This window comes from Cuculus canorus, chromosome 31, assembly GCF_017976375.1.
Source record: "Cuculus canorus isolate bCucCan1 chromosome 31, bCucCan1.pri, whole genome shotgun sequence".
NCBI lineage: Eukaryota > Metazoa > Chordata > Aves > Cuculiformes > Cuculidae > Cuculus > Cuculus canorus.
In genome coordinates, this window is record NC_071431.1 from 1,092,862 (window position 1) to 1,110,293 (window position 17,432).

Consider the following 17,432-nt stretch of genomic DNA (forward strand, 5'->3'; position numbering starts at 1 on the left):
CCCGGATGACTCCAAATCCTCTTGGAATGAGTTCTCTCCCCATTCCCTGAATCCCAAATGACCCCAAATCCTCTTGGAATGAGTTCTCTCCGCATTCCCTGAATCCCAAATGACTCCAAATCCGCTTGGAATGAGTTCTCTCCCCATTCCCTGAATCCCAAATGACTCCAAATCCTCTTGGATTGAGTCCTCTCCGCATTCCCTGAATCCCAAATGACTCCAAATCCTCTTGGATTGAGTCCTCTCCGCATTCCCTGAATCCCAAACGACTCCAAATCCCCTTGGAATGAGTTCTCTCCCCATTCCCTGAATCCCAAATGACTCCAAATCCTCTTGGAATGAGTTCTCTCCGCATTCCCTGAATCCCAAATGACTCCAAATCCGCTTGGAATGAGTTCTCTCCCCATTCCCTGAATCCCAAATGACTCCAAATCCTCTTGGAATGAGTTCTCTCCCCATTCCCTCAATCCCGGATGACCCCAAATCCTCTTGGAATGAGTTCTCTCCCCATTCCCTGAATCCCAAATGACTCCAAATCCTCTTGGAATGAGTTCTCTCCGCATTCCCTGAATCCCAAACGACTCCAAATCCTCTTGGAATGAGTTCTCTCCGCATTCCCTGAATCCCAAACGACTCCAAATCCTCTTGGAATGAGTTCTCTCCCCATTCCCTGAATCCCAAATGACTCCAAATCCTCTTGGAATGAGTTCTCTCCCCATTCCCTGAATCCCAAATGACTCCAAATCCTCTTGGAATGAGTTCTCTCCCCATTCCCTGAATCCCAAATGACCCCAAATCCCCTTGGAATGAGTTCTCTCCCCATTCCCTGAATCCCAAATGACCCCAAATCCTCTTGGAATGAGTTCTGTCCATATTCCCTCAATCCCAGATGACCCCAAATCCTCTTGGAATGAGTTCTCTCCCCATTCCCTGAATCCCGGATGACTCCAAATCCGCTTGGAATGAGTTCTCTCCCCATTCCCTCAATCCCAAACGACTCCAAATCCTCTTGGAATGAGTTCTCTCCCCATTCCCTCAATCCCAAATGACTCCAAATCCTCTCGGAATGAGTTCTCTCCCCATTCCCTCAATCCCAAATGACTCCAAATCCTCTTGGAATGAGTTCTCTCCATATTCCCTCAATCCCAAACGACCCCAAATCCTCTTGGAATGAGTTCTCTCCACATTCCCTGAATCCCAAACGACTCCAAATCCCCTTGGAATGAGTTCTCTCCATATTCCCTCAATCCCAAACGACTCCAAATCCCCTTGGAATGAGTTCTCTCCCCATTCCCTCAATCCCAAACGACTCCAAATCCTCTTGGAATGAGTTCTCTCCATATTCCCTGAATCCCAAATGACTCCAAATCCTCTTGGAATGAGTTCTCTCCGCATTCCCTGAATCCCAAATGACCCCAAATCCGCTTGGAATGAGTTCTCTCCCCATTCCCTGAATCCCAAATGACTCCAAATCCTCTCGGAATGAGTTCTCTCCGCATTCCCTGAATCCCAAATGACCCCAAATCCTCTTGGAATGAGTTCTCTCCCCATTCCCTGAATCCCAAATGACCCCAAATCCGCTTGGAATGAGTTCTCTCCCCATTCCCTGAATCCCAAATGACTCCAAATCCCCTTGGAATGAGTTCTCTCCACATTCCCTGAATCCCAAATGACTCCAAATCCTCTTGGAATGAGTTCTCTCCCCATTCCCTGAATCCCAAACGACTCCAAATCCTCTTGGAATGAGTCCTCTCCCCATTCCCTCAATCCCAAACTTTCCCGGAGCGAATCCTCCCTCTCGGCATTCCCGAATCCAAAGCCTTCCGGGTGCGAACGCTCCGTCGGAATGGGATTCACTCACAGGATTCCCTTTCGGTCCATCATCTCCGGGTGGTCCTTTCCCACCGGAAGGTCCGGCGGCTCCGGCGGCTCCGGATTCTCCTTTCTCTCCTCGTTCTCCTCGTGGTCCCTGCGGAAAAGAACGGGATCAGATCCGAAGGGAAGCGAAGACGGATATCGGGAGTCGTCGCTGGCGCTCACCTTGATTCCCGGCTCGCCCTGGATTCCCGGTGATCCGGATTCGCCGGGATCGCCCTGGAATGGGAAGGGAAAGAAGTGAAGCGGATCCCAATGGATGTGGAGTGAATCCCAATGGATGTGGAGTGAATCCAATGGATGTGGAGTGAATCCCAATGAATGTGGAGTGAATCCCAATGGATGTGGAGTGAATCCAAATGGATTGGAGTGAATCCCAATGGATGTGGAGTGAATCCAATGGATGTGGAGTGAATCCAATGGATGTGGAGTGAATCCCAATGGATGTGGAGTGAATCCCAATGGATGAGAGTGAATCCCAATGGATGTGGAGTGAATCCAATGGATGTGGAGTGAATCCCAACGGATGTGAAGTGAATCCCAATGGATGTGGAGTGAATCCAATGGATGTGGAGTGAATCCAATGGATGTGGAGTGAATCCCAATGGATTGGAGTGAATCCAATGGATGGGAGCGAATCCCAAAGGATGTGGAGTGAATCCCAATGGATGAGAGTGAATCCAAATGGATTGGAGTGAATCCAATGGATGTGGAGTGAATCCCAATGAATTAGGAGTGAATCCCAATGGATGAGAGTGAATCCCAATGGATGTGGAGTGAATCCAATGGATGTGGAGTGAATCCAATGGATGTGAAGTGAATCCAATGGATGTGGAGTGAATCCCAATGAAATGGGAGTGAATCCCAATGGATGAGAGTGAATCCAATGGATGTGGAGTGAATCCAAATGGATGTGGAGTGAATCCCAATGGATTGGAGTGAATCCAATGGATGTGGAGTGAATCCAATGGGTGTGGAGTGAATCCCAATGGATGTGGAGTGAATCCAATGGGTGTGGAGTGAATCCCAATGGATGAGAGTGAATCCAAATGGATGTGGAGTGAATCCAAATGGATTAAAAGTGAATCCAATGGATGTGGAGTGAATCCAAATGGATGTGGAGTGAATCCAAATGGATATGGAGTGAATCCAATGGATGTGGAGTGAATCCCAATGGATGTGGAGTGAATCCAAATGGATGTGGAGTGAATCCCAATGGATGTGGAGTGATTCCCAATGGATGTGGAGTGAATCCAATGGATGTGGAGTGAATCCCAATGAAATGGGAGTGAATCCCAATGGATGAGAGTGAATCCCAATGGATGTGGAGTGAATCCCAATGGATGAGAGTGAATCCCAATGGATGTGGAGTGAATCCCAATGGATATGGAGTGAATCCCAATGGATGTGGAGTGAATCCCAATGGATGAGAGTGAATCCCAATGGATGTGGAGTGAATCCCAATGAAATGGGAGTGAATCCCAATGGATGTGGAGTGAATCCCAATGGATGTGGAGTGAATCCAAATGGATGTGGAGTGAATCCAAAGGGTGTGGAGTGAATCCAAATGGATGTGGAGTGAATCCAAATGGATATGGAGTGAATCCCAAAGGATGTGGAGTGAATCCCAATGGATGAGAGTGAATCCAAATGGATTGGAGTGAATCCAATGGATGTGGAGTGAATCCCAATGAAATGGGAGTGAATCCCAATGGATGTGAAGTGAATCCAAATGGATGTGGAGTGAATCCCAATGGATGAGAGTGAATCCCAACGGATGTGGAGTGAATCCCAATGGATGTGGAGTGAATCCAAATGGATGTGGAGTGAATCCCAATGGATGTGGAGTGAATCCAATGGATGTGGAGTGAATCCCAATGAAATGGGAGTGAATCCCAATGGATGAGAGTGAATCCCAATGGATGTGGAGTGAATCCCAATGGATGTGGAGTGAATCCCAATGGATGAGAGTGAATCCAAATGGATGTGGAGTGAATCCCAATGGGTGTGGAGTGAATCCAAATGGATTAAAAGTGAATCCCAATGGATGTGGAGTGAATCCAAATGGATGTGGAGTGAATCCCAATGGATGTGGAGTGAATCCCAAAGGATGTGGAGTGAATCCCAATGGATGTGGAGTGAATCCCAACGGATGTGGAGCGAATCCCAATGGATGTGGAGTGAATCCAATGGATGTGGAGCGACTCCCGATGGATGTGGAGTGACTCCGGCACTTTGGAGTCACCTTCTCTCCGGGCGGTCCGAGATTCCCGACGCCTCCGGGGGGTCCTTGAGGTCCCTGTGGGATAAAGAGGAACCGAAATCACTCCTAATTCCGTGTAAACAGGATTGGGGAATCCGGAGTGACTCCCGGTTCCACGGAAACGGAATGGGGGGAGTGGGAGTCACTCCTCGTTCCATATAAACCCCATGGGGTTAATCCGGAGTCACTCCTGGTTCCATATAAACCCCATGGGGTTAATCCGGAGTCACTCCTGGTTCCATATAAATCCCATGGGGTTAATCCGGAGTCACTCCTGGTTCCATATAAACCCATGGGGTTAATCCGGAGTCACTCCTGGTTCCATATAAACCCATTGGGGTTAATCCAGAGTCACTCCTGGTTCCATATAAACCCCATGGGGTTAATCCGGAGTCACTCCTGGTTCCATATAAACCCATTGGGGTTAATCCGGAGTCACTCCTGGTTCCGTATAAACCCCATGGAGTTAATCCGGAGTCACTCCTGGTTCCATATAAACCCAATGGAGTTAATCCGGAGTCACTCCTGGTTCCATATAAACCCAATGGAGTTAATCCGGAGTCACTCCTCGTTCCATATAAACCCATGGGGTTAATCCGGAGTCACTCCTCGTTCCATATAAACCCATGGGGTTAATCCGGAGTCACTCCTCGTTCCCGTGGGAAGGGAAGAGGGGGATATTGGGGGTCACTCACGTCGGCTCCGGAGGCTCCGGAAGGGCCGCGGGGTCCGGGGGGTCCGGGGGGGCCCTGTGTGGGGCAGAGGGGGGATGTGGGGGGTGAGGCCGCTGTGGGGCAGTTCCCGCCCGGAGGGATGTGGGGCAGAAGGTTGGGGGGCGCTCACCATGGGCCCCACGTCGCCCGTCTCACCCTTCTCTCCCGCCGGACCCGGAGAACCCTGTGGGGCAGAGAGGGATGTGGGGCAGAGAGGGATGTGGGGCAGAGAGGGGGATGTGGGGCAGAGGGGATGTGGGGCAGAGAGGGGATGTGGGGCAGAGGGGATGTGGGGCAGAGAGGGGGATGTGGGGCAGAGGGGATGTGGGGCAGAGGGGGGGATGTGGGGCAGAGGGGATGTGGGGCAGAGAGGGGGATGTGGGGCAGAGAGGGATGTGGGGCAGAGAGGGGGATGTGGGGCAGAGGGGGGGATGTGGGGCAGAGGGGGATGTGGGGCAGAGGGGGGGATGTGGGGCAGAGGGGATGTGGGGCAGAGAGGGGGATGTGGGGCAGAGAGGGGATGTGGGGCAGAGAGGGGGATGTGGGGCAGAGAGGGGGATGTGGGGCAGAGAGGGATGTGGGGCAGAGAGGGGGATGTGGGGCAGAGAGGGGGATGTGGGGCAGAGGGGGATGTGGGGCAGAGAGGGGGATGTGGGGCAGAGGGGGATGTGGGGCAGAGAGGGGGATGTGGGGCAGAGGGGATGTGGGGCAGAGAGGGGGATGTGGGGCAGAGAGGGGATGTGGGGCAGAGAGGGGGATGTGGGGCAGAGAGGGGGATGTGGGGCAGAGGGGGATGTGGGGCAGAGGGGATGTGGGGCAGAGGGGGGATGTGGGGCAGAGGGGATGTGGGGCAGAGAGGGGGATGTGGGGCAGAGGGGGATGTGGGGCAGAGGGGATGTGGGGCAGAGGGGGGATGTGGGGCAGAGGGGATGTGGGGCAGAGGGGGGGATGTGGGGCAGAGGGGATGTGGGGCAGAGAGGGGGATGTGGGGCAGAGGGGATGTGGGGCAGAGAGGGGGATGTGGGGCAGAGGGGATGTGGGGCAGAGGGGGGGATGTGGGGCAGAGGGGATGTGGGGCAGAGAGGGGGATGTGGGGCAGAGAGGGATGTGGGGCAGAGAGGGGGATGTGGGGCAGAGGGGGGGATGTGGGGCAGAGGGGGATGTGGGGCAGAGAGGGGGATGTGGGGCAGAGGGGGATGTGGGGCAGAGGGGAATGTGGGGCAGAGAGGGGGATGTGGGGCAGAGGGGGATGTGGGGCAGAGGGGGATGTGGGACAGAGGGGATGTGGGGCAGAGAGGGGGATGTGGGGCAGAGGGGGATGTGGGACAGAGGGGATGTGGGGCAGAGGGGGATGTGGGGCAGAGGGGGATGTGGGACAGAGGGGATGTGGGGCAGAGGGGGATGTGGGGCAGAGAGGGGGATGTGGGGCAGAGAGGGATGTGGGGCGGAGGGGATGTGGGGCAGAGAGGGGGATGTGGGGCAGAGAGAGGGATGTGGGGCAGAAGGGGATGTGGGGCAGAGGGGGATGTGGGGCAGAGAGGGGATGTGGGGCAGATGGGGATGTGGGGCAGAAAGAGGGATGTGGGGCAGAGAGGGGGATGTGGGGCAGAGAGGGGGATGTGGGGCAGAGGGGGATGTGGGGCAGAGAGGATGTGGGGCAGAGAGGGGGATGTGGGGCAGAGGGGGAATGTGGGGCAGAGAGGGGATGTGGGGCAGAGGGGGATGTGGGGCAGAGGGGATGTGGGGCAGAGAGGGATGTGGGGCAGAGAGGGGGATGTGGGGCAGAGGGGGATGTGGGGCAGAGAGGGATGTGGGGCAGAGGGGGGATGTGGGGCAGAAGGGGGATGTGGGGCAGAGAGGGGGATGTGGGGCACAGGGGATGGGGGGCAGAGGGGGATGTGGGGCAGAGAGGGGGATGTGGGGCAGAGGGGGATGTGGGGCAGAGGGGGATGTGGGGCAGAGGGGGATGTGGGACAGAGGGGATGTGGGGCAGAGAGGGGGATGTGGGGCAGAGAGGGATGTGGGGCAGAAGGGGGATGTGGGGCAGAGAGGGGGATGTGGGGCAGAGAGGGATGTGGGGCGGAGGGGATGTGGGGCAGAGAGGGGGATGTGGGGCAGAGAGAGGGCTGTGGGGCAGAAGGGGATGTGGGGCAGAGGGGGATGTGGGGCAGAGAGGGGATGTGGGGCAGATGGGGATGTGGGGCAGAAAGAGGGATGTGGGGCAGAGAGGGGGATGTGGGGCAGAGAGGGGGATGTGGGGCAGAGGGGGATGTGGGGCAGAGAGGATGTGGGGCAGAGAGGGGGATGTGGGGCAGAGGGGGAATGTGGGGCAGAGAGGGGATGTGGGGCAGAGGGGGATGTGGGGCAGAGGGGATGTGGGGCAGAGAGGGATGTGGGGCAGAGAGGGGGATGTGGGGCAGAGGGGGATGTGGGGCAGAGAGGGATGTGGGGCAGAGGGGGGATGTGGGGCAGAAGGGGGATGTGGGGCAGAGAGGGGGATGTGGGGCACAGGGGATGGGGGGCAGAGGGGGATGTGGGGCAGAGAGGGGGATGTGGGGCAGAGGGGGATGTGGGGCAGAGGGGGATGTGGGGCAGAGGGGGATGTGGGACAGAGGGGATGTGGGGCAGAGAGGGGGATGTGGGGCAGAGAGGGATGTGGGGCAGAAGGGGGATGTGGGGCAGAGAGGGGGATGTGGGGCAGAGAGGGATGTGGGGCGGAGGGGATGTGGGGCAGAGAGGGGGATGTGGGGCAGAGAGAGGGATGTGGGGCAGAAGGGGATGTGGGGCAGAGGGGGATGTGGGGCAGAGAGGGGATGTGGGGCAGATGGGGATGTGGGGCAGAAAGAGGGATGTGGGGCAGAGAGGGGGATGTGGGGCAGAGAGGGGGATGTGGGGCAGAGGGGGATGTGGGGCAGAGAGGATGTGGGGCAGAGAGGGGGATGTGGGGCAGAGGGGGAATGTGGGGCAGAGAGGGGATGTGGGGCAGAGGGGGATGTGGGGCAGAGGGGATGTGGGGCAGAGAGGGGATGTGGGGCAGAGGGGATGTGGGGCAGAGAGGGATGTGGGGCAGAGAGGGGGATGTGGGGCAGAGGGGGATGTGGGGCAGAGAGGGATGTGGGGCAGAGGGGGGATGTGGGGCAGAGAGGGGGATGTGGGGCACAGGGGATGTGGGGCAGAGAGGGGGATGTGGGGCACAGGGGATGGGGGGCAGAGGGGGATGTGGGGCAGAGAGGCAGTTTTGGGGCAGCCATGGGGCAGAGGGGCAGTTATGGGGCAGCTGTGGTTCAGCTATGGGGCAGAGGGGCAGCTATGGGGCAGTTGTGGGGCAGTTGTGGTTCAGCTATGGGGCAGAGGGGCAGCTATAGGGCAGTTGTGGGGCAGTTGTGGGGCAGCTGTGGGGCAGAGGGGCAGTTATGGGGCAGCTGTGTGGCCGTTGTGGGGCAGCTATGGGTCAGCTATGGGGCAGCTGTGGGGCAGCTGTGGGACAGTTGTGGGGCAGAGGGACAGCTGTGGGGCAGTTGTAGGGCAGTTGTGGGGCAGTTATGGGTCAGTTATGGGTCAGCTGTGGGGCAGTTATGGGGCAGTTGTGGGGCAGAGGGGCAGCTGTGGGGCAGTTGTGGGGCAGTTATGGGGCAGTTGTGGGGCAGAGGGGCAGTTGTGGGGCAGCTGTGGGGCAGTTATGGGTCAGCTGTGGGGCAGAGGGGCAGTTATGGGGCAGCCGTGGGGCAGTTGTGGGGCAGTTGTGGGGCAGAGGGGCAGCTATGGGGCAGCTGAGGGGCAGTTGTGGGGCAGCCGTGGGGCAGTTGTGGGACAGTTGTGGGGCAGAGGGGCAGTTATGGGGCAGCCATGGGGCAGTTGTGGGACAGTTATGGGGCAGCTGTGGGGCAGAGGGGCTGTTATGGGGCAGCCGTGGGGCAGCTGTGGGGCAGCTATGGGTCAGCTATGGGGCAGCTGTGGGGCAACTATGGGGCAGCTATGGGGCAGCTGTGGGGCAACTATGGGGCAGCTATGGGTCAGCTATGGGGCAGCTATGGGTCAGCTATGGGTCAGTTATGGGTCAGCTGTGGGTCAGCTGTGGGGCAGCTGTGGGGCAGTTATGGGTCAGTTATGGGTCAGCCGTGGGTCAGCCGTGGGTCTCACCTGGAGGCCGATGGGTCCCGGTGCCCCATTGAATCCGCGCGTCCCATCGTCCCCTTTGGCCCCAAAGCCGCCCTGAGGGCCTCGAGGCCCCAAAGCCCCATCGGCGCCCTGAGAGGCACTTCCGGTCACGTCCCACCACGATGGTCCCATCAGATCCCACCACGATGGTCCCACCACATCTCACCCTCATGGTCCCACCGTGATGGTCCCATCAGATCCCACCATGATGGTTCCATCACATCTCACCCTCATGGTCCCACCGTGATGGTCCCATCAGACCTCAACTTGATGATCCCATCACGTCCCACCACGATGGTCCCATCATCTCCCACCATCTCCCACCATGATGGTTCCATCAGATCTCCACTTGATGGTCCCATCAGGTCCCACCACGATACTCCCATCACGTCCCACCACGATGGTCCCACCATCTCCCATCATGATGGTCCCATCACATCTCAAGATCGTGGTCCCACCATCATGGTTCCACCAGATCTCCACTTGATGGTCCCACCATCTCCCACCACAATGGTCCCATCATGATGGCTCCATCACATCTCAACTTCATGGTCCCACCACGATGGTTCCATCAGATCTCCACTTGATGATCCCATCACGTCCCACCATGATGGTCCCACCATCTCCCACCATGATGGTCCCATCAGGTCCCACCACAATGGTCCCATCACATCTCAACCTCATGGTCCCACCATGATGGTTCCACCAGATCTCCACTTGATGATCCCATCACGTCCCACCACGATGGTCCCATCATCTCCCACCACGATGGTTCCGTCACATCTCAACCTCATGGTCCCACCATCATGGTCCCATCAGACCTCAACTTCATGGTCCCATCATGGTCCCACCATCACGATCCCATCATCTCCCACCACGATGGTCCCATCACATCTCACCCTCATGGTCCCACCATGATGGCTCCATCACATCTCAACTTCATGGTCCCACCATGATGGTCCCACCAGATCTCCACTTGATGGTCCCATCACGATGGTCCCATCACATCTCAAGATCACGGTCCCACCATGATGGTTCCATCAGATCCCACCACAACAGTCCCATCAGGTCCCACCATGATGGTCCCATCGTGTCCCACCATCTCCCACCACGATGGTTCCATCACATCTCAACCTCATGGTCCCACCATCATGATCTCATCATGGTCCCACCGTGATGGTTCCATCAGATCCCAACTTGATGATCCCATCACGTCCCACCACGATGGTCCCATCACATCTCAACCTCATGGTCCCACCATCATGGTCCCATCAGACCTCAACTTCATGGTCCCATCATGGTCCCACCATTACGATCCCATCATCTCCCACCACGATGGTCCCATCACATCTCAAACTCATGGTCCCACCATGATGGTTCCACCAGATCTCAACTTGATGGTCTCATCAGGTCCCACCACAATGGTCCCATCGTGTCCCACCATCTCCCACCATGATGGTTCCATCACATCTCAACCTCATGGTCCCACCATCATGGTTCCATCAGACCTCAGCTTCATGGTCCCATCATCTCCCACCATGACGGTCCCATCACCACCACGATGGTCCCATCACATCTCACCCTCATGGTCCCACCATGATGGTTCCATCAGATCCCACCACAACAGTCCCATCAGGTCCCACCATGATGGTCCCATCGTGTCCCACCATCTCCCACCACGATGGTTCCATCACATCTCAACCTCATGGTCCCACCACGATGGTCCCATCAGACCTCAACTTCATGGTCCCATCATGGTCCCACCATCATCTCCCACCCCGATGGTCCCCCCATGGTCCATCTCCCCCCCTCAATGTCCTCCTCTTGGCCACCCACCGCAGCTCCAGGTTGTCCCACAGCTCCGATGGGTCCTGGAGGTCCAGGAGGTCCCTATGGATGAGAAGAAGACTCTTCGATGACATCTGGAGGTGCTCCAGGAGGACATTTGGGGGGTGGAGATCTTGGAGGTGACTCACGTGCTCTCCTTTGGTGCCCTTTGGCCCCTTCTGACCCGGTTCTCCCACCTCACCCTGAGAGGACAACTTAGAGGTCACCCCCACGGCAGGAGGTCACCAGGGGGACATCGGTGGGGTGGGATGGAGACATCTCACCTTGTCCCCATCCTCGCCAGGACCACCGGGAGGACCTGAGGGACCGGGAAGACCAACGGGACCCTGGAGACCATCGCGGCCCGATGGGCCCTGAGGACCCTTCTCGCCCTGGAAGAGAAGGTGTGGTGGGAACCCATCCACACGTCCACCTGGTGGGACCCCAAAATGACGTCTCTGGTGGAACCCTATGGTGATATCTCCTGGTGGGACCCCAAAATGACGTCTCTGATGGGACCCTATGGTGATATCTCCTGGTGGGACCCCAAAATGACGTCTCTGGTGGAACCCTATGGTGATATCTCCTGGTGGGACCCCAAAATGACGTCTCTGGTGGAACCCTATGGTGATATCTCCCTGGTGGGACCCCAAAATGACGTCTCTGGTGGAACCCTATGGTGATATCTCCCTGGTGGGACCCCAAAATGACGTCTCTGGTGGAACCCTATGGTGATATCTCCCTGGTGGGACCCCAAAATGACGTCTCTGATGGGACCCTATGGTGATATCTCCTGGTGGGACCCCAAAATGACGTCTCTGGTGGAACCCTATGGTGATATCTCCTGGTGGGACCCCAAAATGACGTCTCTGATGGAACCCTATGGTGATATCTCCTGGTGGGACCCCAAAATGACGTCTCTGGTGGAACCCTATGGTGATATCTCCCTGGTGGGACCCCAAAATGACGTCTCTGGTGGAACCCTATGGTGATATCTCCTGGTGGGACCCCAAAATGACGTCTCTGGTGGAACCCTATGGTGATATCTCCTGGTGGAACCCCAAAATGACGTCTCTGATGGGACCCTATGGTGATATCTCCTGGTGGGACCCCAAAATGACGTCTCTGGTGGGACCCTATGGTGATATCTCCTGGTGGGACCCCAAAATGACGTCTCTGGTGGAACCCTATGGTGATATCTCCCTGGTGGGACCCCAAAATGACGTCTCTGATGGGACCCTATGGTGATATCCCCCTGGTGGGACCCCAAAATGACGTCTCTGGTGGAACCCTATGGTGATATCTCCTGGTGGGACCCCAAAATGACGTCTCTGGTGGAACCCTATGGTGATATCTCCTGGTGGGACCCCAAAATGACGTCTCTGGTGGAACCCTATGGTGATATCTCCTGGTGGGACCCCAAAATGACGTCTCTGATGGGACCCTATGGTGATATCTCCTGGTGGGACCCCAAAATGACGTCTCCGGTGGAACCCTATGGTGATATCTCCTGGTGGGACCCCAAAATGACGTCTCTGGTGGAACCCTATGGTGATATCCCCCTGGTGGGACCCCAAAATGACGTCTCTGGTGGAACCCTATGGTGATATCTCCCTGGTGGGACCCCAAAATGACGTCTCTGGTGGAACCCTATGGTGATATCTCCTGGTGGGACCCCAAAATGACGTCTCTGATGGGACCCTATGGTGATATCCCCCTGGTGGGACCCCAAAATGACGTCTCTGGTGGAACCCCATGGTGATATCTCCCTGGTGGGACCCCAAAATGACGTCTCTGGTGGAACCCCATGGTGATATCTCCTGGTGGGACCCCAAAATGACGTCTCTGGTGGAACCCTATGGTGATATCTCCTGGTGGGACCCCAAAATGACGTCTCTGATGGGACCTCATTGACATATCCCCCTGGTGGGACCCCAAAATGACGTCTCTGATGGAACCCCATGGTGATATCTCCTGGTGGGACCCCAAAATGATGTCTCTGGTGGAACCCTATGGTGATATCTCCTGGTGGGACCCCAAAATGACGTCTCTGATGGAACCCTATGGTGATATCTCCTGGTGGAACCCCAAAATGACGTCTCTGATGGAACCCTATGGTGATATCTCCCTGGTGGGACCCCAAAATGACGTCTCTGTTGGAACCCTATTGTGATATCTCCTGGTGGAACCCCAAAATGACGTCTCTGGTGGAACCCTATGGTGATATCTCCTGGTGGAACCCCAAAATGACGTCTCTGGTGGAACCCTATGGTGATATCTCCTGGTGGAACCCCAAAATGACGTCTCTGGTGGGACCCTATGGTGATATCTCCCTGGTGGGACCCCAAAATGACGTCTCTGGTGGAACCCTATGGTGATATCCCCCTGGTGGGACCCCAAAATGACGTCTCTGGTGGAACCCTATGGTGATATCTCCTGGTGGGACCCCAAAATGACGTCTCTGGTGGAACCCTATGGTGATATCTCCTGGTGGGACCCCAAAATGACGTCTCTGGTGGAACCCTATGGTGATATCTCCTGGTGGGACCCCAAAATGACGTCTCTGATGGAACCCTATGGTGATATCTCCTGGTGGGACCCCAAAATGACGTCTCTGGTGGAACCCTATGGTGATATCCCCTGGTGGGACCCCAAAATGACGTCTCTGGTGGAACCCTATGGTGATATCTCCCTGGTGGGACCCCAAAATGACGTCTCTGGTGGAACCCTATGGTGATATCTCCTGGTGGGACCCCAAAATGACGTCTCTGGTGGAACCCTATGGTGATATCCCCCTGGTGGGACCCCAAAATGACGTCTCTGGTGGAACCCTATGGTGATATCTCCCTGGTGGGACCCCAAAATGACGTCTCTGATGGAACCCTATGGTGATATCTCCTGGTGGGACCCCAAAATGACGTCTCTGATGGAACCCTATGGTGATATCTCCTGGTGGGACCCCAAAATGACGTCTCTGGTGGGACCCCAACACTGCCCCCCCCCGATGGGACCCCACGAGGAGGTCCCCACTCACGGTCTCCCCCTTTTCTCCGGCGGCTCCCGGGGGGCCCTGAGCTCCGGGTCTTCCCGGAGGCCCAATGGGACCTCCGAGTCCCGAATCACCGCGTTCGCCCGGAGAGCCCTGAGGGAAAGGGCGTTACTGGGAGCACTGGGAGCACTGGGAGGGCACTGGGAGCACTGGGATGGGGATGGGGGGGCACTGGGAGCACTGGGAGGGCACTGGGGGGGCACTGGGATGGGGATGGGGGGGCACTGGGAGCACTGGGAGGGCACTGGGGGGGCACTGGGATGGGGATGGGGGGGCACTGGGAGCACTGGGAGGGCACTGGGAGGGCACTGGGATGGGGATGGGGGGGTACTGGGAGCACTGGGAGGGCACTGGGGGGGCACTGGGATGGGGATGGGGGGGCACTGGGAGCACTGGGGGGGCACTGGGATGGGGATGGAGGGGCACTGGGAGCACTGGGATGGGGATAGGGGGCACTGGGAGCACTGGGATGGGGATGGAGGGGTACTGGGAGTACTGGGATGGAAATGGGAGGAAACTGGGAGGGCACTGGGAGCACTGGGATGGGGATGGAGGGGACACTGGGAGCACTGGGATGGGGATGGGGGCACTGGGAGCACTGGGATGGGGATGGAGGGCACTGGGAGCACTGGGATGGGGATGGAGGGCACTGGGAGGGCACTGGGAGCACTGGGAGGGCACTGGGATGGGGATGGAGGGACACTGGGAGCACTGGGATGGAAATGGGGGGCACTGGGAGCACTGGGATGGGGATGGGGGGGCACTGGGAGCACTGGGATGGGGATGGGGGGGTACTGGGAGCACTGGGATGGGGATGGAGGGCACTGGGAGGGCACTGGGATGGGGATGGAGGGGCACTGGGAGCACTGGGAGGGCACTGGGAGCACTGGGATGGGGATGGAGGGGCACTGGGAGCACTGGGATGGGGATGGAGGGGCACTGGGAGCACTGGGATGGGGATGGGGGGGTACTGGGAGCACTGGGATGGGGATGGAGGGCACTGGGAGGGCACTGGGATGGGGATGGAGGGGCACTGGGAGCACTGGGAGGGCACTGGGAGCACTGGGATGGGGATGGAGGGGCACTGGGAGCACTGGGATGGAAATGGGGGGCACTGGGAGCACTGGGAGGGCACTGGGAGCACTGGGATGGGGATGGGGGGGCACTGGGAGCACTGGGAGGGCACTGGGAGCACTGGGATGGGGAGAGAGGGGCACTGGGAGGGCACTGGGAGCACTGGGATGGGGATGGGAGGGCACTGGGAGCACTGGGATGGGGATGGAGGGGCACTGGGAGCACTGGGATGGGGATGGAGGGGCACTGGGAGCACTGGGATGGGGATGGAGGGGCACTGGGAGCACTGGGATGGGGATGGGGGAAACTGGGAGGGCACTGGGAGCACTGGGATGGGGATGGAGGGGTACTGGGAGCACTGGGATGGGGATGGAGGGGCACAGGGAGGGCAGTGGGAGCACTGGGATGGGGAGGGAGGGACACTGGGAGCACTGGGATGGGGATGGAGGGGCACTGGGAGCACTGGGAGGGCACTGGGAGGGCACTGGGATGGGGATGGAGGGGCACTGGGAGCACTGGGAGGGCACTGGGAGGGCACTGGGATGGGGATGGAGGGACACTGGGAGCACTGGGATGGAAATGGGGGGCACTGGGAGCACTGGGATGGGGATGGGGGGGTACTGGGAGCACTGGGATGGGGATGGAGGGCACTGGGAGGGCACTGGGATGGGGATGGAGGGGCACTGGGAGCACTGGGAGGGCACTGGGAGCACTGGGATGGGGATGGAGGGGCACAGGGAGGGCAGTGGGAGCACTGGGATGGGGAGGGAGGGACACTGGGAGCACTGGGATGGGGATGGGGGGGTACTGGGAGCACTGGGATGGGGATGGAGGGCACTGGGAGCACTGGGAGGGCACTGGGAGGGCACTGGGATGGGGATGGAGGGACACTGGGAGCACTGGGATGGAAATGGGGGGCACTGGGAGCACTGGGATGGGGATGGGGGGTACTGGGAGGGCACTGGGAGCACTGGGATGGGGATGGGGGGGTACTGGGAGCACTGGGATGGGGATGGGGGCACTGGGAACACTGGGAGGGGTCACTGGGAGCACTGGGAGGGGTTACTGGGAGCACTGGGAGGGGGTTACTGGGAGCACTGGGAGGGGTCACTGGGAGCACTGGGAGGGGTCACTGGGAGCACTGGGAGGGGTTACTGGGAGCACTGGGAGGGCACTGGGAGCACTGGGAGGGGTCACTGGGGGTTACTGGGAGCAGTGGGAGGGGTCACTGGGAGGGGTTACTGGGAGCACTGGGAGGGGGTTACTGGGAGCACTGGGAGGGGTCACTGGGAGCACTGGGATGGGTCACTGGGAGCACTGGGAGGGGTTACTGGGAGCACTGGTTTGGGGGTTACTGGGAGCACTGGGAGGGGTCACTGGGAGCACTGGGAGGGGTTACTGGGAGCACTGGGAGGGGGTTACTGGGAGCACTGGGAGGGGTCACTGGGAGCACTGGGAGGGGGTCACTGGGAGCACTGGGAGGGGTCACTGGGAGCACTGGGAGGGGTCACTGGGAGCACTGGGGGGTTACTGGGAGCACTGGGAGGGGTCACTGGGAGCACTGGGAGGGGGTTACTGGGAGCACTGGGAGGGGGTTACTGGGAGCACTGGGAGGGTCACTGGGAGCACTGGGAGGGGTCACTCACTGCTGGTCCGGGGGGTCCCGCGGGTCCCTCATTGCCCTTCAGTCCGGGGCCGCCCTGGAAAAGGGGGTTCGGGGGGATTTGGGGGTTCAGGGGGGGGTTTGGGGGTTCAGAGGGGTTTGGGGGTTCAGAGGGTTTTGGGGTTCAGAGGGGTTTGAGGGGTTCAGGGGGTTTGGGGCAGTCAAAGGGGTTTTGGGGTTCAGAGGGGTTTGGGGGGTCAAAGGGGTTTGGGGGTTCAGAGGGGTTTGAGGGGGTCAAAGGGGTTTGGGGGTTCAGAGGGATTTGGGGGTTCAGAGGGGTTCGAGGGGGTCAAAGGGGTTTGGGGGTTCAGAGGGGTTTTGGGGTTCAGAGGGGTTTGGGGGTTCAGGGGGGGTTGGGGGGTCAAAGGGGTTTTGGGGGTTCAGAGGGGTTTGGGGGTTCAGAGGGGTTTGAGGGGGTCAAAGGGGTTTTGGGGTTTCAGAGGGGTTTGGGGTTTCAGAGGGGTTTGAGGGGGTCAATGGGGTTTGGGGGTTCAGAGGGGTTTTGGGGTTCAGAGGGGTTTGAGGGCGTCAAAGGGGTTTTGGGGTTCAGAGGGGTTTGAGGGGTTCAGAGGGGTTTGGGGGTTCAGAGGGGTTTTGGGGTTCAGAGGGGTTTGAGGGGTTCAGAGGGGTTTGAGGGGGTCAAAGGGGTTTTGGGGTTCAGAGAGGGGTTTTGGGGGTCAAAGGGGTTTTGGGGGTTCAGAGGGGTTTTGGGGTTCAGAGGGGTTTGAGGGGGTCAAAGGGGTTTGGGGGTTCAGAGGGGTTTTGGGGTTGAGAGGGGTTTGAGGGCGTCAAAGGGGTTTTGGGGTTCAG

The 17,432-nt window shown here is 58.4% G+C and overlaps 1 protein-coding gene across 1 annotated transcript in view; it reads right to left on the reverse strand.

Moving 5' to 3' along the window:
- The window catches only part of COL11A2 (collagen type XI alpha 2 chain), a 79,689-nt gene that overhangs the window by 12,241 nt on the left and 50,016 nt on the right, over nt 1–17,432 (reverse strand). The window contains exons 39-49 of the mRNA XM_054051963.1: nt 16,606–16,659; nt 13,871–13,978; nt 11,121–11,228; nt 10,986–11,039; nt 10,846–10,899; nt 8,992–9,099; nt 4,982–5,035; nt 4,834–4,887; nt 4,121–4,174; nt 2,041–2,094; nt 1,862–1,969 (exon numbers count right to left, since the gene is read on the reverse strand). Of these exons, the coding sequence (XP_053907938.1) occupies nt 1,862–1,969; nt 2,041–2,094; nt 4,121–4,174; nt 4,834–4,887; nt 4,982–5,035; nt 8,992–9,099; nt 10,846–10,899; nt 10,986–11,039; nt 11,121–11,228; nt 13,871–13,978; nt 16,606–16,659 (810 nt within the window). The remainder of the gene's footprint in view (nt 1–1,861; nt 1,970–2,040; nt 2,095–4,120; nt 4,175–4,833; nt 4,888–4,981; nt 5,036–8,991; nt 9,100–10,845; nt 10,900–10,985; nt 11,040–11,120; nt 11,229–13,870; nt 13,979–16,605; nt 16,660–17,432) is intronic.